Here is an 18847-nt window from a genome sequence, read left to right on the forward strand (position 1 = left end):
CTGGCAACCCAAACTTTGTTTGGATATATCAATAATATACTGTATCAATATATATACAATATCAATAATATACTGGCAACCCAAACTTTGTTTGGGTTGCCATACCACAAAAGTATATTATTGATATATCTTGCTTTGAGAAATACAAAACGATTAAACAAATTAAGCTGAAGTCTGAAATGCATAAGCACAATCTGCCATATAAGAGCTTTGCTTAAGAAAAATGGTTTAAATTAGGAACATTTTAATTTCAATGTAAAATGCAAAGTGATGAATTGTACCAGGAATGCTAAGCTAGCTTGGGGTACTTAGTAGTTCTAAAGGATAAAGGGCGAGGGAATACCGTACAAGACCACCTGCGTCCTAATGTGTAATGTGCTTAAAGCACCTGCACTCCAGGTCTTAGGTCTTAATCTTGCCAGACCTAGAATAGTGGAAGCATCTCCTTTTTAAATAAAACATCAGAGGCACAGTGGAAAATAATCAATACAGGGTTTTTTTTTCTGACATGTAGCTGCCAGGATAAAAGCAGTATTTCCATCTACTTTAAATTAGTCATAGCACCCAAGAGGCTTCACAGGAAGTCTGAGTCACCGGCACAATGACTCGCTGAGGCGTCAGAATTTACTCACCATGCGATGACTTACGGTCTGTGGTGAAAGAGTGCTCTACTACTACGGCAATACATGTGTACAGCTCAGCCACTGAAACTTTTTTTTTCTCCTCTGTAACCAAATGATGGGAGAAAGTGAGTTCTTATTCAAATCCACAAATGGCTTTAATCTCTCATGGGGCTCCCCCCCCCCCCCCTTTCGAACACACCTCCTACCCTCGCCCATCATCAGAAAGAAGCATAGTGGTCCCAGTGAACCGATATAAGTAGAGAGGCAGGAATGATCCAGTTCTTCCACCCAGGCAACCGGTAACAGGAGGACAACCTGCTTTATTGGAGTGGACAGGCGCTGGCATCCCGGGGGTGGCTGCTCAGCGCTAGCCTTTCACAGAGCTGCCCTTTTCATCCGCACGTGTTAAACGCTCTGCCGGAGCGGGGGAGAGGAGGGAGGGGGAGGCATGTTGGGGAGAACGAGGGACAGAGAGTGGGAGAGAGAGAGAGAGAGAGAGAGAGAGAGAGATGGGGGGTAGGGGGGGCTGCAGCTGTGTGAAAAGTGCACACTGCTCTTTCAAGATAAGCCATTTTTCTGGCCCTCTTTCTCTGTGCCGTTGCGTAGATGCTCACCCCTGCCCCGAGCCCTTGTTCTGTTTCGGCTGGGTCGGAACTGAAAGGTACAGATTAATCGGCAAGACCTGAACCGGAACCAACATTTATTTACCAGCTTCCACTCATAGCAGAGATACAACCGCACTCACCCATTCAAGGAAATGAGTGCAGCCCCTGTCTCAAAGCCGATAGGGCCAGTTTGAACTTTGTTAGTTTCCTAAGCCGTGCCTTCTAAAAGGACACTAGTTGATTTTGAGGCGTGTTGGCCTAACAATGTGCACACAGCATTTGCAATTTAATTGGTTGCATTTATCCATACTGACATATCTCAATGGACCAATAAAAACATTTTTATTATTTGTTATAATAAACTTAATTACTTAATTTTGTAATTGATACATACCAAAGTTCCTTATAACCTCATGATCTAATAAACATTTGTAACAAGTCACGAATCTAACATAAATGAATCCTTCATTTAGGGGTTACAACTAATAGAATCCTAAGTATTATTCGAATAAAAAGTCTGCTTTATTTGTATAGCCCTACAAGCACGTTTCAAATGTATTTACAGTGGATGAGCATACTTTAATAGAACTAATCATCAGTTACAAAACAAACTCAGGAAACAACAGTTAACCACAAGACACAAGTAGGACAAAAGGGACGTACCGAACCCTCCTAGTCTGGCTTTACCTGCTCAGCACCACCACCCTGAGATCCTCACATAGCAAAGGCACCATCGCACCTCTCCACACTAACAATAGATCCTAGGTGGGGGGGGAACTGAACCAGAATGGTTAATTGTGCCGACTATTTAAAGACAAAACTCCGGAGTAGTTGCTGACACACAATGAGACAACCACACCAAGAAAAACAAAACATTATTGTGATAATGTAATAGTACATCAGTGTTTTTTTTTGTAATGTATTTGCTCTGCTGGCATGCGGGCCCAAATAACCGGTCAGTGTTTGTATCTGAAGAGATTTGACCTGCTGTTGAAAAGGTTTTCATACTGTTTAAAGTTGAGAAACCTATCGCGCCTGCCTCTGTCACTCTCGGTCTCTCATCCGTTCCTTTGCCCTGCCCTTTAGCCCCCAGGCATTTAGCAGTTACCTGGACGACATCATCAGCTACCGGTGGGAGCTGGAGGAGGGGAAACCCCACCCACTGCGAGAGGGTCCCTTTGAGAATCTCCCTCCTCGCACTCAGGTGGAACTGCTGCACCGGCTGTGCGACTACCGCCTGGATGCTGCTGACGTCTTTGACCTGCTCAAGGTAAACGTCCACGAGGACCCGCTCAAACTATCAAGACATATTGGGTTTTATGCATTATACTCGGGTACTGTATTGAAATACAAAAACACAGATGAAGCTACATCACTTAATGTGTAAACCACTGAAATATGACCTACATAGCCTGTAAGCATTGCATCCCATTAACACTTTATGGTCGGTACGTTAAAAAAAACCTGCGACTACTTTAATTAGTTTTGACCTTTTTAGCAGTAAAATGAGTTTAAATGGATACCGTGTGTGAGTATAATTCATCAGGGCTCCTGATTTCAGCTGACAGCACCGCTAACACAGAACAGGTTGGTGAATTTTAAAGCACGACACATTTTCATTCTTTTAATCAACACTGGGATTATTTTATGTGGGCGAAAGAAGAGCTGTACGATTCTCATTTACATTTACACCTGAACTTGCAACGGAATGCTTGCGGTCTAACTGAATTTATAAGTAATGAAGTTTATATTACACCTAACAAAGGAAATATCACCTCAACATATATCGTGGAATTAACTTTAGTACATCTAATAATAACCTGACCGTTTTACTTCCGTCAGTTTATAATTTCCCTCTAATATATTCTACAGCTTTCTCACCAGAGCAGTTCTTTCCAAATAAATCAGCAGATTCGATTTCCGAATGTACTCAGAAAGATACTGAAAGTGCTCCGTGTCTGTATATGATTCACAGCCATGTAGGCTCAAAGGACTTGAATGACATCACCTGCTAATGACGGATGATTTAAAATCCCAGTCCTACACATGATTTAAGAAATGTGATGCCCCCCCCCCCCCCCCATCAGGGACTGGATGCAGACAGCTTGAGAGTGGAGCCGCTGGGGCAGGATGGAAATGGAGCCCTCTACTGGTACTTCTATGGCACTCGCATGTACAAAGAAGAGCCAGTCGAGAGCAAAGCAGAGAAGATCAGGTAAATAGCACCGGGCATTTTGTATCGTCTTCCTCCGTCCAGTACAACAAGAACAGATGTCATGTCACTGGTCATGTTTTTTTCTGTGGTTAACTAGTGCATGTGGTAAGTGTTGACCCTCATTTACAGGCCTGTTAAGGGTTACACATAGAGCTCTCATATTATTATTATTGCTTGGTTAAAAGGCTGTAATTTTAAAGACTTGATGTTGTTTTTCAGTGAAACCACTGAGCTGGCATTACCAGGGAAAAAGAAAAGGGGAAGACCACCAAAGAAGATAAAACTGGAAGAACCTCAGCTATGGTGAGAATAAACATTTAACTGTCACAACAGATGCCATGGCTGTGTCCACAGATGATAGAGAGGGTTTGAACGATCATGACTCATGAAAATGATGCATGATCAGAGTTTTGAAGATCCCTCAGTGAGTCGTTGACTGCTGTACCTGAAATGTATTTAAATATTAATAGAGTATTTCTTGGCCACGTACTCGCATACACCAACCATATTCTCACCACAAGTGTAGACCCCTTGTATTTTAATTGACTCTGTGGGAAAAACGTGCTCATCGTGGAAAATATCATGGAGGTCATATAAATTTCAGTATATGTTGCAGTATATTTACCGTCATCGTAGCTACTGTGCAGTTTGAATTTGGCTGTAAGTGCAAGGGAACTGAAAGGTTAGCACAATGCTAAGGAAGTACTAGGAGAATGTAACTCCTGAACTCCCTGTTATAAACACTTTGTCTCCAGTTGTACATAAGAGTAATCTAAAGTCCAAAAAGCCTAATAGTCACAAAGTGTCAGGCGGTCGCTTTAGATTACAACTAGTTGAAGATGCAATACTTCTAATCCCTCTGGAATAATTTGTATATATTATTCTCTGTTTTCTTTTACCTTCAGTGAGCTGGAAAGTGAAGTGACAGAAGTGAAGTCAGAAAACGAGCTGGAAGATCTCCGCCCCAGCACAGGTAAAAGGATCTCATGAATATAAGCACATTTATTTTCCTTTTTATTACGTTTGACTACCAGTTTCACTGATATTAATGTGTCTATACATTTTCCCTTGAATCAATAAGTCAATGTCTCTCTTCTCTGCTCCTACCAGGCCTTAAGCGAGGCGCTTGGTCGCTTGTGTGTGATTCGGAGGAGCAGTGGGTCAGTCTGGTAGAGAGCATCCAGGACAAACCGTCCCCACAGGACCGCCACCTCCACCGGGTCATCAGCCAGAACTTCCTGCCGGAGATCCGCAGCATGATTGAGCACAAGGTCAGACACCAAAGAGACGTCGTTACTATCGGCTCCAATTACAGCGGTACATAATGTCTTCATTAGGGTCCAGTTTGTCAGCCTCTGCCTCCAGCAATATTAATGAATACCAGCTCATGAGCAGCAATTCCAACCATGGTAGATATGCCAGTGTTTACATCTAAAAAATGCTAATTTAACCAATCACTGGAGGGATGTTTTTTTACAGCTCTTAACAACTCTCATTTTAACTTAATCTTATACGTGGAAGTGTGCAGCGTATAAGGGCCATGGTAGGTAGAAAAAACAAATACATTTGTCATTTATCAACTTAAATCAATGTTAATTTTAGTCCCTATCCGTATGACTTTTTGACATTGGCCGTTCCGATGGAGCTGGACTAATGGAGCTTGAAAGATTGAGCGATCTCTACCGATCTCCGTTCAGTTACTTTCATGTTCTGAGGGATCACTGTCCCCCTCAAGGAGTTTCTTTCATGACCCGGGACACTTTAGCGGGGCCAGCTGCAGGAGAGCTGAAGGGAAGGAAAGCCGGTCTGTGCTTGCCCTTAATTCTGCACACGAGCTTTGTAATGAAGTTTGCCCGAGGCCCGACTGTGGAGAGTTCTGTAGTAATCTTCATTGGGCTTGGCCATACCTGTGGGTCATGTTCATGCTCATTTGTCATCAAATGTTGTGTTAAGTACCTCAGGGGGAGATCATAGAGATATTTTCCCCCCGCTGTTCATAGCAAACTCTAGACACTCAGGTTTTCCTCCCAACTTATTTCTATAGGTTGCGATGGAATTAGTTTCAGTAATTGGACGCTACAGCTAGTCAAAGCTGAGGTTGGTCCCTGTGTTTATCCCACCTGCTTGTGTAAAGAAGGTGGTTTGGCCAGCGGTCAGTAGATGAATGTCATGTTATCCTTCATCGACTGAACACTCAGCTCTACTGCTCATGCTCACGTGAAATATATAGCGTTTTAAAAGGCCTTTCTTTCTAAAGCTTTTATTGAAAGTGTTGTTGAAGTATTTTGTATTATGGAAGCGTTTTGGTGGTTTTGTAATGAAAGCAGTTTCACTGCTAGTACAACTACATGTTGTACTTGGTTTGGGCTGGTCAGTAGAGGAGCATCCTGGAGATTTCTTGTGTTAATTTGCTCTTGTACATGTTTTGAAAGCATGCAATTCCACTACAGCGCGTCTGACTTAAAGAGACGGTTTCATGTCAAAAAGAACAGAGAACTTACCATGGTTTCTATCAGACTTGATCACAGTGTGGAAAAAAATGCTCCGATTCATTTGACTTTGCTCAAAGAACCGTCTCAATTCAAGGGAAGTGCATTCCCCCGATGTTCTTCTCATGTGAAAATAGATTCCACTGATGTACCACAGCAGGAGATCACATCAAAAGATCCTGCATATTCATTCAATGTACATCACATCACCACGGTACTGTATAGAGGCTGCCCCCGATCTTTACTTTATCTTTAACTTATCTTCTACAGAGTGGCATTGCTAGGCAACAGCTGGGGTCTGTGTTTACTTCCTGTCAGCTTCTGTCACTCAGATGAACTACAACGGGTAATAAACTGGGACACTTAGAATGTCTACAACTGTGAAATGGTCTATAAAACATAGTTATCTTTTGTGGATGTTGAGTGTTGTCTAATTACTACAAATACATATTTATAATTCCTTTAAACCTCCGTTAGTCCTCTAGTTTACATGAAGATGGGATTTCTCAGAGCCCAACGTAATGTCTTCAAATAGCTGGTTTTGTTTCACCAATAGTCCAAAATCCCAAACTATTCAAATTACAACTATACAGAAACGATAAAAGCAACCGCTCCCCAGATTAAAGCTGTAACCATCAGATGTTTTGGCATTAATTTGCGTGCGTGCGTGCGTGTGTGTGCGCATACAAGCATATCAAATACAGAGTGTGGGTGTGTGGCCTCTTGAATCCTTTCCTCCACATGTCTCAGGCTGCTGTCACCAGCCATTTCATGGGGCACTGACAGCAGGCGGGAGCTCACCTTGAGGCAGGATGGAGCCTCTTGAATGACAGCTCTGCTGCACCGCAGGATTCTCTCGACCTCTCTTAAGTGTCGACACCAGAGGCACTCGATCTTGTGTGTGTGTGTGTGTTGGGTGGAGGAGGGATGTAGTGCTGGCGGTAATGTCGGGAGGAATTGTGGAGCCCCGGGATATGCCGGTGCGTCACACTGAGACGAGGCAGAGATGGAGTTGGGGGACAGAAGATTTTCAGAGGGCACTATAGATCAGATCATGAACATCGGTCTTTCTCCTCTCTGCCCCCCATGTCTCCCTTCTTTTGCCTCCTCTCACCTCGCACACATGCACAGCTTTCACACAGCTGCTAATGCATTCTTGAGGCCTCTCATGATTGTTTTATGGACGACCAGAAGCCTGAGTGTGACACCTCTCAGTGCTGTTGGCCGCCCCGGGCTGTCAGTTATTCACAGTCCATCTTCCCTGATGAACTCTGGCATGAGCTGCAGAGACCGGCCCCTGATAGAGACAGGGATCTGTTCAGAGCTCTCTGGCTGGTGTTCCTCCCCTCCTGTGTGCTCGATCTGGATCACCGGTTGAAATGTGGATCATAGACTATTTTTAAGATGCATAGTGCAGGATTGAAAATACCGTGCTCAAAATGAGCTGGATTTTTCTATCTGGTGTCCTATCACTACGTAGTGTATTTGTCAAGCAGACTAAGCTATAGGCTGTCAGGGGGACTGCAGGCAGCAGAAGAGAGACTTGGGGGGGAGGGGAGAACAGAGCCAGTGACCTCTGACCTCTCTATACTCACTGCTCCTCCACAACTCCCCAGGGCCTGGCTTGTGTGTGGCTATCTGTCTTGAAGACTCAATCAGTAATTTATGAACCATATACTGTAAATGATACGAGCATATCCACGTATTTGTAAATCAGAAAAAAAAAAAAAAAAGTTGGAATGATAGATTAAAATCTAGCGTACTTTTATAATGTAATTCTTAGAAAAAACAATAACTTCAGTTGTCATCTGTTGCTACTTGGCCTATTAAAAAACAATGAATCCGTTTTGGAGCAATAGGACGTTCCAGCTGAGGATTATTCTTTTGTTTACATTTGTATTATGGAGGAGAGTTGATCTTCATCTCTTTTTTTCTCTTTTTTTTCTTCAGGAGCGGGAGCAGAAACAGAAGCTACTGGACCCAGCCCCAGTTCGCATATCACAACGGTTCTCTGAAAAACACTTTAACCAAGAGGAGGAGGTGTGTGTGTGTGTGTGTGTGTCTATGTACACGTTTTTTGATAGACAGGTTCAATGAGGTGTTTGTTCAGCACTATCTTTGGTTTGGAGTGTGCCAGTTGTATAGTTTGTCCTTTGCACATTATTCCTGGTGTTGCATGGTTAACACTAATATAGTTACAGATAACCAACTTTCAGCTTCCACGTGTTCAATACACAAGCCGTCTTTCCATGAGTTCAGAGTTGACTAACGGGCTTATGTGTTCAGGGCAATCTGAAGGCCATAGCAGAGGAGGAGGAGAAGAGGAAAGACGAAGAGCTGGACAGGCAGGTCCTGCTGGCCGAGCAACGACGGGAAGAGGAACGGCTTCAGCAGGAGGAGCAACAGAGAGAAAAGATGGAGAAGATCAAAGCTGTGGAGGGTAAGATGGATGTAACACAAATGGAAAGCTGTAAAACTTCTGTTTGTACAAAAAGTACCTTGATTTTCAGATCTAAATAATATCCCTGATGTACTGCAGCAAGCCCACACACGTATAAGTCTGCTGCTCGTATATGCAGAAGGGTTAAACAACTAAAAATGAACCTCTGCCAAAAGTCAAATATCAAAGGAGCATCAATAGTTTCACATTCTTTCATCAGTGACATGTAAGATGCAGGTAGGGGGCTTTCGCACTCTTACAACCCATGGATCAAGGGCAGAATGGATTGTGAAGGGCACCCCACCCACAGACTGTCACATCTCTGTTGCTGTGATTTGGCTCATACCGGTTTAAAAATCTGCAGGAGCATAGCAGCGCTCTGAGCCTTGTGATTTATGTATCATACACAGAGACTGTGAGAGGGAATGTTCGGGGCCTTTTAATCACAGGATCACTCCCCCCTCTGATGTCATCTGTCAAGGGTTAATGAACTGCTGATTGTGCTTCAGTGGAGGAGCCTCATTAATGTATTATAGATGAACAGCAGGAACCGGCCAGCTCTCTGTGTGGAATCCTCCCTCAAATCTCTTTTATTCACACGGCAGGGGCGGCAGGCCCCTCGTGTTAAAAGATAAAGCAGCGATACATTTGCACTCTCTCTGCTCCGCTCCGCTCTTTTGATCAACCGGGGCCGAAGAAAAGATGGCTGACGAATGGCTTTCTTTCTACTTATCTGAGCGGCGGCTGTCTCTGATGGCCGAGGCCTGCTTCTCATTGACTCTCCTGACAGCCTCAATGGACAGCGAGTGCAATTTAAACTGTAACTCAAGAGCCTGAGAGGGAAAAAAGCAATTAACATGTGCCTGCAGCCTCCTGAGACTGGTGTTTTTTTATATTGTTTGTGCCTCTAATTGCCCCCCTGTGTTCGTCCTTCTCTCTCAGAGCGAGCAAAGAGGAGGAAGATGCGAGAGGAACGGGCCTGGTTACTGTCTCAAGGAAAAGACCTGCCACCCGAACTCCTCAATTTGGAGCCTTCTTCTCCCGTCCACAGAACACGCAGGAATAAAGCATTGTAAGAGGCTTTCTACATTTGACTCCAGATTTCACTTTCGCCATAAATCACTCAAGGTTGACTATTTGTAACATGTCGTATGTTCCCCATTTCAGCTATGAGATTGATGACGACTACACTACTCTATACAAAGGTATGCTTCTGAGCAGTCACTCAAGGCTGTTGCTTTATCTCAGTCTGCATTAATATGTGTTCTAATGTCTGATCTGATCTCTCCTCTGTAGTGCTTGAGGTCTTGAAGGCCCATAAAGATGCTTGGCCTTTCTTGGAGCCTGTGGATGATTCTTACGCCCCCAATTACAATGAGCTCATCCAGGTACTGAACACAAAGACACTGATAGCGGGCATGTAGCAGTAGTTAGTGAGATGTGGTTTGTTTGTGTTTGGTTCGAATCCCAACAAACCACGAATATTGTATCACTTAAGATCTTTAAACGTTTGAACTTAATTGTTCTTCCAACCCCCTCAGACACCGATGGACCTGTCCACCATTGAAAAGAAGCTCAATGATGGGGATTACGTTGCTAAGGAGGAGTTTGTTGCCGACGTGAAGCTCATGTTTGAGAACTGCATTGAGTACAACGGAGAAGACAGCGGTAAATGAACACAATTGCACAAACGCAAACCAGCTCTACAGTCCAGCTTCCTCCATTGGGACGTTGGCCTCAGCTTAAAGACTAATGAAAATCAATTTCAGTTGGTGTGTGTTGTGAGAAAGAAGTGCATATATGAATTTTTGGGGTGAGAGTCAGGGGGTGACGGTGGGGGAGAGAGAGGGCAAAAGAAAGGGGGCCGGACTTAGTGCTGTGTTGGGGCCGGGGGCCAGGGCAGCCTTGACAGTGATTAATGAGGAGTGATTGAGCTGTGCTCCAGTGCTCAGGGGGATCTGAGCCCTGCAGTGCCAGAGAAACATTCCAGCCTGTAAGCCCCCTGTCTGGAGCCATCCATCCAACTGAATACTCTCCCCGGGGACAGGGGGAGGAGCGTGGTAAGGGGGCCCAGGGTGGAGCAGCAGCAGCAGCAGCAGCAGGAGGAGGAGGAGGAGGAGGAGGAGGAGGAGGAGGAGGAGGAGGAGGAGGAGGAGGGGTCAACCTATGCCCTCTGACCTGGTCAGTCGGCCGGCGCTGGGTTGAGAACAGAGGCGCAAGTGTGTGTCCATGGGTACATGGCATGCGTATTGGTCCGGAGTGTTTGAGTGTAAAGGAATGACTGAGAGATGGACTGAGGTGTTTGTAGGAGTGTGTGTGTGGTCATGTGATAGGGAGAGAGTGACAGATGCAAAGCTATTATTTGAGTGTGCAGGAGTGGATGTGCTACAGGTAAGTGCTTCCATTTGTGTGGCTGCGTTTATTGGGTAGCAGAACATGTGGTTGTTTGTGATAACTTGTAAGTGTTTTATCCTATGAAAATAGCTAATGTTTATGCCTTTTCCCCAGAGTACACTATCATGGCGGAGTCCCTGGAACGGTGTTTTAGCCGGGCCTTATTAAAACACTTTCCATCGGAGGACGGCGACACAGATGAGGAGTTCCACATCAACAGCGAAGACAAGGACCGCAAGGACAAAAAGCGCAGCCGGGGCAGCAGTAAACATTTGGGACCTGAAAGTCTGATCAAAGCCACTGAGCAAGTCCAGCGTAAGAGAAACTCCCAAGGGGGCAAGGGCAGCTCACTCTCAGAGGAGGACAACAGACAAACACGTCCACCTCCATCCCTTCACTGGGCCAGTGGCCCCCCTCACCCCCACAGCCTGCCTCCAAGCCAGCAGCACATTCATCGAGGAGACATCAGGGGCATGTACCACCCAGGGCAACAGGTATCCACAGGAAAACTTTGCTTCCTCTACATTTCTAAAAAGCTACACCCCCTAACTCTGTCTGAAATTTAGTAGAAAACTGAAATAGTGAATCTCTCTATTGTCTTACCAGCTTCTTCGTCCACCTGGCCCTCATGGCCCTCACGGCCCACACATGTATGGCCAGAGAATGGCCATGGATCCCCGCTTCTCTTACCCAGCTCACATTACCAGGCATGGAGACCCCAGTTTGAACCACTTGCCCCACAACTTTAACATGCAGGTATACAGACGCAATAAATCATTTCTAAACATAATTATAACGAAAAGTTACAGTTTTTACTGAGGGACCACCTTATTCTGTGTGTGTGGTCAACTTGATGCTGGTAAAACCGACTGATGTGCCCTTATACTAACCAAAATCTTTATATATATATATATATTATTTTTTTTCCCTAGCATCGCATGGTTGAGGGACGTCACATGGGTCCTAGGTATCCAATGGGCCCAGATCCTAACCAACAGCAGCCTCCACACCAGCCGCAGCACCCCTACATGGGTCCGACTCATGGCCCGTCTCTGGGCCCACGTCCAATGGGCCTCCAGCCTGGCCCTCCTCCTGAAGCCAGCATGTATCCATCCCACCACCGTCCAGAGGGACACACCATGCACCCCTTGGGCAACAGATTCCTGGGGCCAGAAAGACCACCTCAGCACAACTACCCAGGCTTGAGGCCTCCCGGTATGGGCCTATCGAACATGTGGACTGGTATGAATCCCCAGGAGAGACCCAATGGGATGGGAATGCAAGATCCCAACATGGTAAACCAGCGCAACTTTAGTTACGGTGGAGTCCCCCCTCCAGTGGGGCATAAACCTTGGCCAGAAGCCGCTGGATACCCCCACCCTTCTCCCAATGCCCAGTATCAAATGTCTGCAGCGGTCAGTACCCCGGGCCCCATGTCCTCACGCCCCCCTGTTGCCCACCCAGACTCCTCTGGCAGGACACGCTTGGCTTCCATGCTGGAAAGCCCAGAGATGCTGGCCCTGCAGCAGCTGTCAGCCTCTTCTGGACCCCCCGCTGGTACCCCTCATCAGCACATGGGCAACTTTCAGCAGCCTGGGCCCCCATCAGGAATTGGCAGCATCCCAGCTCACCCCTCTCAGCAGCCTCCCCCTGCCCCTGAGGTTCAGCTGCTGCGTCCTGCTAGAGACAATGGGCCAGACAGCCAGCCTTCTCAACAGACAGACACGCTGCCCAAAGGTAGACCTGACCTTCTCTCTCAGTATTTCACCAGCCGTCTGTATTCTGCATGAAGGAGCCCAAGCACAGTCTGGCCTTTCTACACAAGTGTTCTTACTGGACTATAGTGGCTCAATTTGTTAATCAGCACGTCCCCATCCTCGTCCTTGCTCGGTGTGATTTTTGCAATTTCTTTTTAATTATTTTTCACTGTAAGTGGCACATTGAATATTCATTATTTTAGGGAAATCTCTTCCTGGTTGCTTTGAGGGTACAAAAGAGATGTCATGCCGTCAGTTAGGCTTCACAAGCTTAAAATGTGTTTACATTCTCACTTTAAAGAGTATGCGTACATTCCTAATGATCTGCTTTTGTATTTTGCATTTGATTAGTTTGGATAGATGATTATAAAATATTTGATCATTTTTTTCATTCCCATAATTCTTCTTTCAATGCTAACTTTCCTTTCATTTTGCTGTATGTTAACAGACTCGACATCAGAGAACAAGATGGCAGCCAACATTTCAGATGAAGCTTCATCACCCCAAATCCCGGTTTCAATTAACCGAGAGCACCCGTCCATTCGTAGCCCCACAGAACACCTCGCGGGGCCAGCAGAGAGAATGCAGAGCCCCCCCGCCTCTAACTCGGCCAGATTAGAGGAGAATCCGTCCAGACCAGGGTCGCAGAGTTCAACAGAGAGCCACAAGCAGGAGGTAGATGGCCAGAGACAATCTGCCAGCCACTGTCTCATTCAACACATAAGTGCCACTACTGTGTCATCCCATCTCAACCCAAGTAATAACAGCTCCACTGACACCACCCACCCTCAGCACACACATAACAGTCCACAGCAAAAAGCTCAAAGCCCCGCACTTCTTCACCACAACGTAACGCCGCTGCATGTTGCAGCATCTCAGGATTCCACTCAACAAATGTCCGAGAGAAACCTGTCGCACATGCAGGATGCACTTCAGCGAAGTGAGCAGCAGAACATCCAAAAACAGCAGCAACCTCAGGCAACCCAGAGTATACCGCCCCAATGCCACCCTCGGAGGTCTCCCCAGCCGATGCACCAGAGCACACAGCAACATATTGCTCTTCTATCCCCTCACCACGTGCCCCAGAACAACTCTCCACATCCTACACAGAGCAGCCCCATGCATGGGATGCCACAGAGTGCCACACAAGGAGCCCAGCCCGGACCCCCTCAGCCAGTTCCTCTTACCTCGTTGCCACGCAGTCATCCTACCCCACTACTACCTTCCCAGCCTAGCCCAGCAGACCATGGAGATCAAAGACCTAGTGAGCCCACAAGTAGGCCGGACACAGACGGCAATGCCGCTCCTCCACAGCACATGATGAAGTCTGGGCCTCCAAATGGTATTTATAAACACCAGGACTTTAGCCCCAATCACCATCAAACCCAGGTGGTCGGTAGTAACCCAGGTATGCAGGGTCAGAGAGGTCCGGCAGTTGCTCACAATCCAGCCATGCCGTCTCACTCCCAAGGCCAGGTAAATGGAGCCATGGGTCCATATGCCATGGGCAACCACCTACATCCGCACTACAGCCAGACGAACATGACCAGGCCCATGCCTCCCTCTGCTCACCACCCTTATCACAACCAGGCCATTAACCCCCTCCACAATCCTGCTCAGCACCCCACCTACCACCAGCAGGGAGGGACTGCCTACTCCTACCACACACCAGGCCAACAGCACCCTCAGGCCCACCCCAACGTGTACCCAACTCATCAGTACCAGCAACAGCACTACTTCGCACAACCTCAGATCCATAACCAGGCCAACAGTAGAGGAGGTTATCCTCCAGAGGAGTGGCATCGGCCTCATTATCAGGCTCGCCAACCGCTGCCACCCAATGGCTACCTACCTGTAGCTAGTGCCAGAGGCAACGGTCAGCTGAAGGAGAGCAGTGTGTCACCACTGGGCTCTGAGGGCTCCAGTTTGATGTCCCCTGGCCCTGTGCCTGAAGTAGCGCCACAGCCTGGAGGCCCAGAAGAGAGGAAGGGTGAAAGCAGGGAGCAGGCCAGCGGATGCAACGGCAGTGGTGGCAGCCCTGCGAAGCGGGCTCACGAGGAGAGCTCAGAGCGACCCGAGAGCCCTAAAGAAATCCTGGACCTCGACAGCCATAATGCTGCTGCCCGCCGCCGTAGCACCCAGCCAACTCAACAGCACCACCCTGCCTCCGCTGCACACATGGTGTCTGGCTTCATGTTCGACCCTTGTGCCGTGCACCCTGGGATGCAGCACGGTGGCGTTCCTCCGCCCCACATGATGTTTCAGACTCATGGAAATGGCAACAGAGCTCCTTACCCTGGCCAGCCATACCCAGATCCAGGACGCTATGCCGCCCAAAGACCTCACCCACATCTGATGGAGGCCCTGCAGCGGCCCCAGCAGCTGCCTTACTCGCCGGGTCAGACACGCATGGTCATGTACAGACACCCCCGGCCTGCGGGGAATTTCCAGGGCATGATGATTCAGCAGAGAGGCCTGGCACCAGAACACTTCCTACACCCAGGGTAAAATGATTCAATGATTGAGTTTTATGTTGCTATTTTCTCTGTATCTGTCTGAAAGCCTATTTTACTATTGAGCTATTGACTCAGGACATGTGACCGTGTATATTGAAAAGACAAATACAACTGATCGACAAAGAGCTGTGACACTGTTTCAGTAAAACTGGCCATCCACCTCAAGGTGTGACTGTACCATGTGCCTCCATGTACCAGGATGCATGGCGTTCCGCTGCGTCTGATTAATAAACCTAATCAACTCCCAATACATCGATAAAGAAAATATTCTTACACCTACATCGGAAAATAAGACCGTACAGCTTCTGCAGTCTCAAATGGCCTCTCTCCGGTTAAATACGCCAAAACACTGTAAAACCTACACAAATCTTCCAAAACATCCAGTGCACTCGTACTGTGCCTGAAGCGGCCGTTTGGCACACAACCAAGAGTGGCAACTTGACCTTTTTAGTAACGGCAATAATGTTGACATTATTTTTTTTGTGTGTTGACAGGCAGCAGATGATGGCTGCTCCAGGAGGCCCGAGCAGTAAACAAGGAGTGTGACAAGAATCATATCAGAGTGAGTAAAAATGACGTTTGACACATTACACTCTATGTTAAAACGTTGTCTCACAGCTTCTAGCAATTTCCTATTTTATTATCTTTCATTAAATATCCTTTACAGTGCCTACGGTGTGTATCCCTAAGAACATAAACATGCTGCGAAAAGGCGTTCATAAGATTCCAAAGGGACCAAAACACAGAGATGATATCCTGATGCTGTCGAGCTGTGTTCGTGTTCAAATGTTGCGTGTTTTACTAATTGTTCTTCTCCTTTCAGGCATGTTATTATCAATATGGAGAAAGCAGTGATCCAAAAAGAAGAGTATGTGGGTATGCTTTGCTCCACATACATTTCTTAATGATTTTCTTACACTGGACAAAGAACCTTTTTGGCTCCGTTTCGCCCACCGCTGAACTTGAAGATCCAACCAGGCGGCTGGTATAACCGACATGATGATAATGTGAAATGTTTTTTGAGCCCCGGAGAACAATTCTTTCCTTCACATGAACTGGCAGGGATTCACTGACTTGCTCACGGTCACTTCACCACAGGGGTTTCTTCCCGTCATGAGTGTTTGAGCCAGGGTCCTCCCCAGCAGAAGAACCACCAGGCCAACCTGCCCGACACAGAACACTGGACAGCCCTCTCCTCTTTGAGCAGTGGGGATATGAATGGAGTAAAGGACACTGAACACAGCCTGCTGCCTATCTCGTCCTTTGACTGTAGTGGTTGATGGAGCTTTTACTGATAATTTTTCTGTTCCAACCCTATCTTTAAACTCAGGTGTAGAAAAGGAAGGTACTATGAGACTGTCACCCTAACCCAGTCAACTCACAGGCCCCTTGCAATTGCCTTGATTACCTTTGTGAATGTATGAGTGAATGTGTAGACAATAAAGTGTGTACAGCAGATTAGCTGCATGTGAAAGTACACAAACACTGATCATTTGTCTTAAGCAGAAACCGCTGTCCGTGTCCACCCCTACTCTCACGGTGTTTCTCTAGTAAACACGCCGTATATGCATCTTTCAAAGCTGCCTTCATTGTCCAGAATGTCTTTGACTAGCACAGAGTGACGGGCAAAGATGGCGCAAAATTACATAACTCTCTGTTCTGCACTGTGGATTTTAGTCAAGACATCTTGGAATTGAGTGGCTTATTTTTAGTCAAACATATCTATGTATGAAAATATATCCTTATCTCTCAAGTGACATGTTCTGCTAGCTGGTAAATGCACATACACGGAACAAATATAAAATCCCGCTCTTTTTTTTTAAATTGTGACTTTTGTTGCATTCCACCTAAACGTGTGTACTTTCTTTGTTCGTTGTCGGCTCTGCCCTTTGCATGGTGTCTTCTTTTGAGTGCTCCCTCTTCCCCATGTCAACACTAAACAGATCCTCAGGGTGTACAGTTTCTATATACGGGTATTTTTCTGCATTATTTGAAGGAGGAGCAGCAGAAGGAAAATGGGACTGCAACTGTGGCAAATGGATCCATCTCACCACCACCTGTCTTTTGTTTCCCCCCATTTTAATCAAAGTGGATTTGAAGTGAGATGGATCAAATTTGAGTTATTCCACATTCCTGTTATTTTTTTTATTTATTTTTTTAAGAGCCACCAATGCATTTTCTCATAACTGATGTGGTCCGCGCAGGTTTGGTGCTGCACCATCACCGTTATGTCCATGTTGCATCTGTGAACCCCACGTGTGCAGTTCAGCGATGACAGTAAATTAATCTACCTCATTGGCATCTACTGAGTCCCTGAACTTCTTTTCGTGCTGTGCCAGACTCCCGTGGGTCAACACTTTGTGACCAGCTGATGATTTTTAGCACCAGTATTAGTTTGTAGTCCTACAGAAATGAAATGAATGAAATAGCCTTACAATACAGGACCATCCAGGTCACAGGTTGCTGTGTCGACTGACACTGGCATTCACAGGCGTTCTGTAAATGAAGCAAACCTTGAATCTTTTAAATGGGACATTTTCTTTATCAGTTTTTAAATGGAGTGTGATGGACAGTACAACATTGCGTGTCTGTAAATTGGTCTCAAGTTGTACAGAGTGCATGCCTTTCTGACTAAAGGTTGTTGGAACTAGACAAAGTAGGCGTTATTCCAGTCTAGGTTCTGTAATAGACTGCATAGAGTGTGGCGTCATTATGGGGTTACTATGTTCCTTAGTAGTAGGTACCTACGGCATTTTAAGGAAATATTTGAGGGAGGATGATGGAATAGGAAAGTGCTAGAAGCTGTGAGACAATTCTCTAATTGTCTCAATATTTAGTGGGTCACTTTGGAGGTAGTGCGTTCACTTGCGCTGTCTAATGCATGAAGGACAGTGTTGATTTTAAAGGTCTGAGGTTGTGATACTGTCTTATGCTGTACATATGTTTGTGTGTGTGTGTGTGTGTGTTTCTGGTGTGTAGAATCGGCACCAGATGATCGGAAGTGTGCATTCATCTCTCACTTTTACTCTGCTGTCATCTCTCTGCACTAGTGAAATCCATTTAGACGTGATTAAATGTGAATCATATTTATTTTCTCTTTTAAGCATTTTTGTACATTTTTGGACTTGTTTTAATATAAATGTGGTGTATGTTTCTATTTTTTCTTGATATTTTTCTTTTTTTAAGCGGTTGTCTTACCTCGGTAGCATGGTGGCATTGAAAAAAGAGAACTGTACCTTTAATTTTCAGTGACGTTTACAAGTTCTTATCTGACTGACATAGATTATTTTGGAAATGGAACAGAGTATTTTCTATACTGTACATTTCTTAGAAATAAATCACTTCTCTCGAACAAGAGTGTTTGATCATTGTCAATTTCAAAAAAAATCATATTAGTAAAAAGATGTACTGTTCACTACTAGTCACGTCACTCACGGTATATCAGGGGCTTGTAGACTTGTGCAGCTGTACTTAAATGAACAGTGCTGTGAAAAAAATGTCCATAAAATAATGCTTTGCCGTTTCATAGTAATGGGGCATGTATCTATAATCCGTTAAAGAAACTGAAAGGCCAAAAGTAATGAAATGCAAACAGACAAAACAAGAGGGCCAATGCAAGACAATGCATTAATCTATTGGAGCACCTCACGCCATCGCCTTCAATTAGTGGTCATCCTCTTGACGAACACCCGCCACAGATTGTGTGCCGCTTTGTTTGACCCTTCTCATATCTGCAGGAGATGTGCTGTGACGTCAAGAGGAAGCAGCATGGCTCCTCGCGCTTCCTTCAAGGGCTTCTTGTAAAGCA

The 18847-nt window shown here is 45.8% G+C and overlaps 1 protein-coding gene across 1 annotated transcript in view; it reads left to right on the plus strand.

Annotated features, from left to right (window-relative positions):
- The window catches only part of cecr2 (CECR2 histone acetyl-lysine reader), a 34052-nt gene extending 15668 nt beyond the window's left edge, over positions 1 to 18384 (plus strand). The window contains exons 3-19 of the mRNA XM_079163839.1: positions 2315 to 2498; positions 3316 to 3443; positions 3663 to 3746; positions 4349 to 4416; positions 4554 to 4714; positions 7883 to 7972; positions 8219 to 8372; positions 9315 to 9444; positions 9540 to 9577; positions 9669 to 9760; positions 9914 to 10040; positions 10881 to 11260; positions 11373 to 11522; positions 11699 to 12503; positions 12972 to 15027; positions 15534 to 15601; positions 15863 to 18384. Coding sequence (XP_079019965.1) covers positions 2315 to 2498; positions 3316 to 3443; positions 3663 to 3746; positions 4349 to 4416; positions 4554 to 4714; positions 7883 to 7972; positions 8219 to 8372; positions 9315 to 9444; positions 9540 to 9577; positions 9669 to 9760; positions 9914 to 10040; positions 10881 to 11260; positions 11373 to 11522; positions 11699 to 12503; positions 12972 to 15027; positions 15534 to 15585 — 4699 coding nt within the window. The 3' untranslated portion in view covers positions 15586 to 15601; positions 15863 to 18384. The remainder of the gene's footprint in view (positions 1 to 2314; positions 2499 to 3315; positions 3444 to 3662; positions 3747 to 4348; positions 4417 to 4553; positions 4715 to 7882; positions 7973 to 8218; positions 8373 to 9314; positions 9445 to 9539; positions 9578 to 9668; positions 9761 to 9913; positions 10041 to 10880; positions 11261 to 11372; positions 11523 to 11698; positions 12504 to 12971; positions 15028 to 15533; positions 15602 to 15862) is intronic.
- The last annotated feature ends 463 nt before the right edge of the window (positions 18385 to 18847 follow it).

This window comes from Pholis gunnellus (genome assembly GCF_910591455.1).
Source record: "Pholis gunnellus genome assembly, chromosome: 7".
Taxonomy (NCBI): Eukaryota; Metazoa; Chordata; class Actinopteri; order Perciformes; family Pholidae; genus Pholis; species Pholis gunnellus.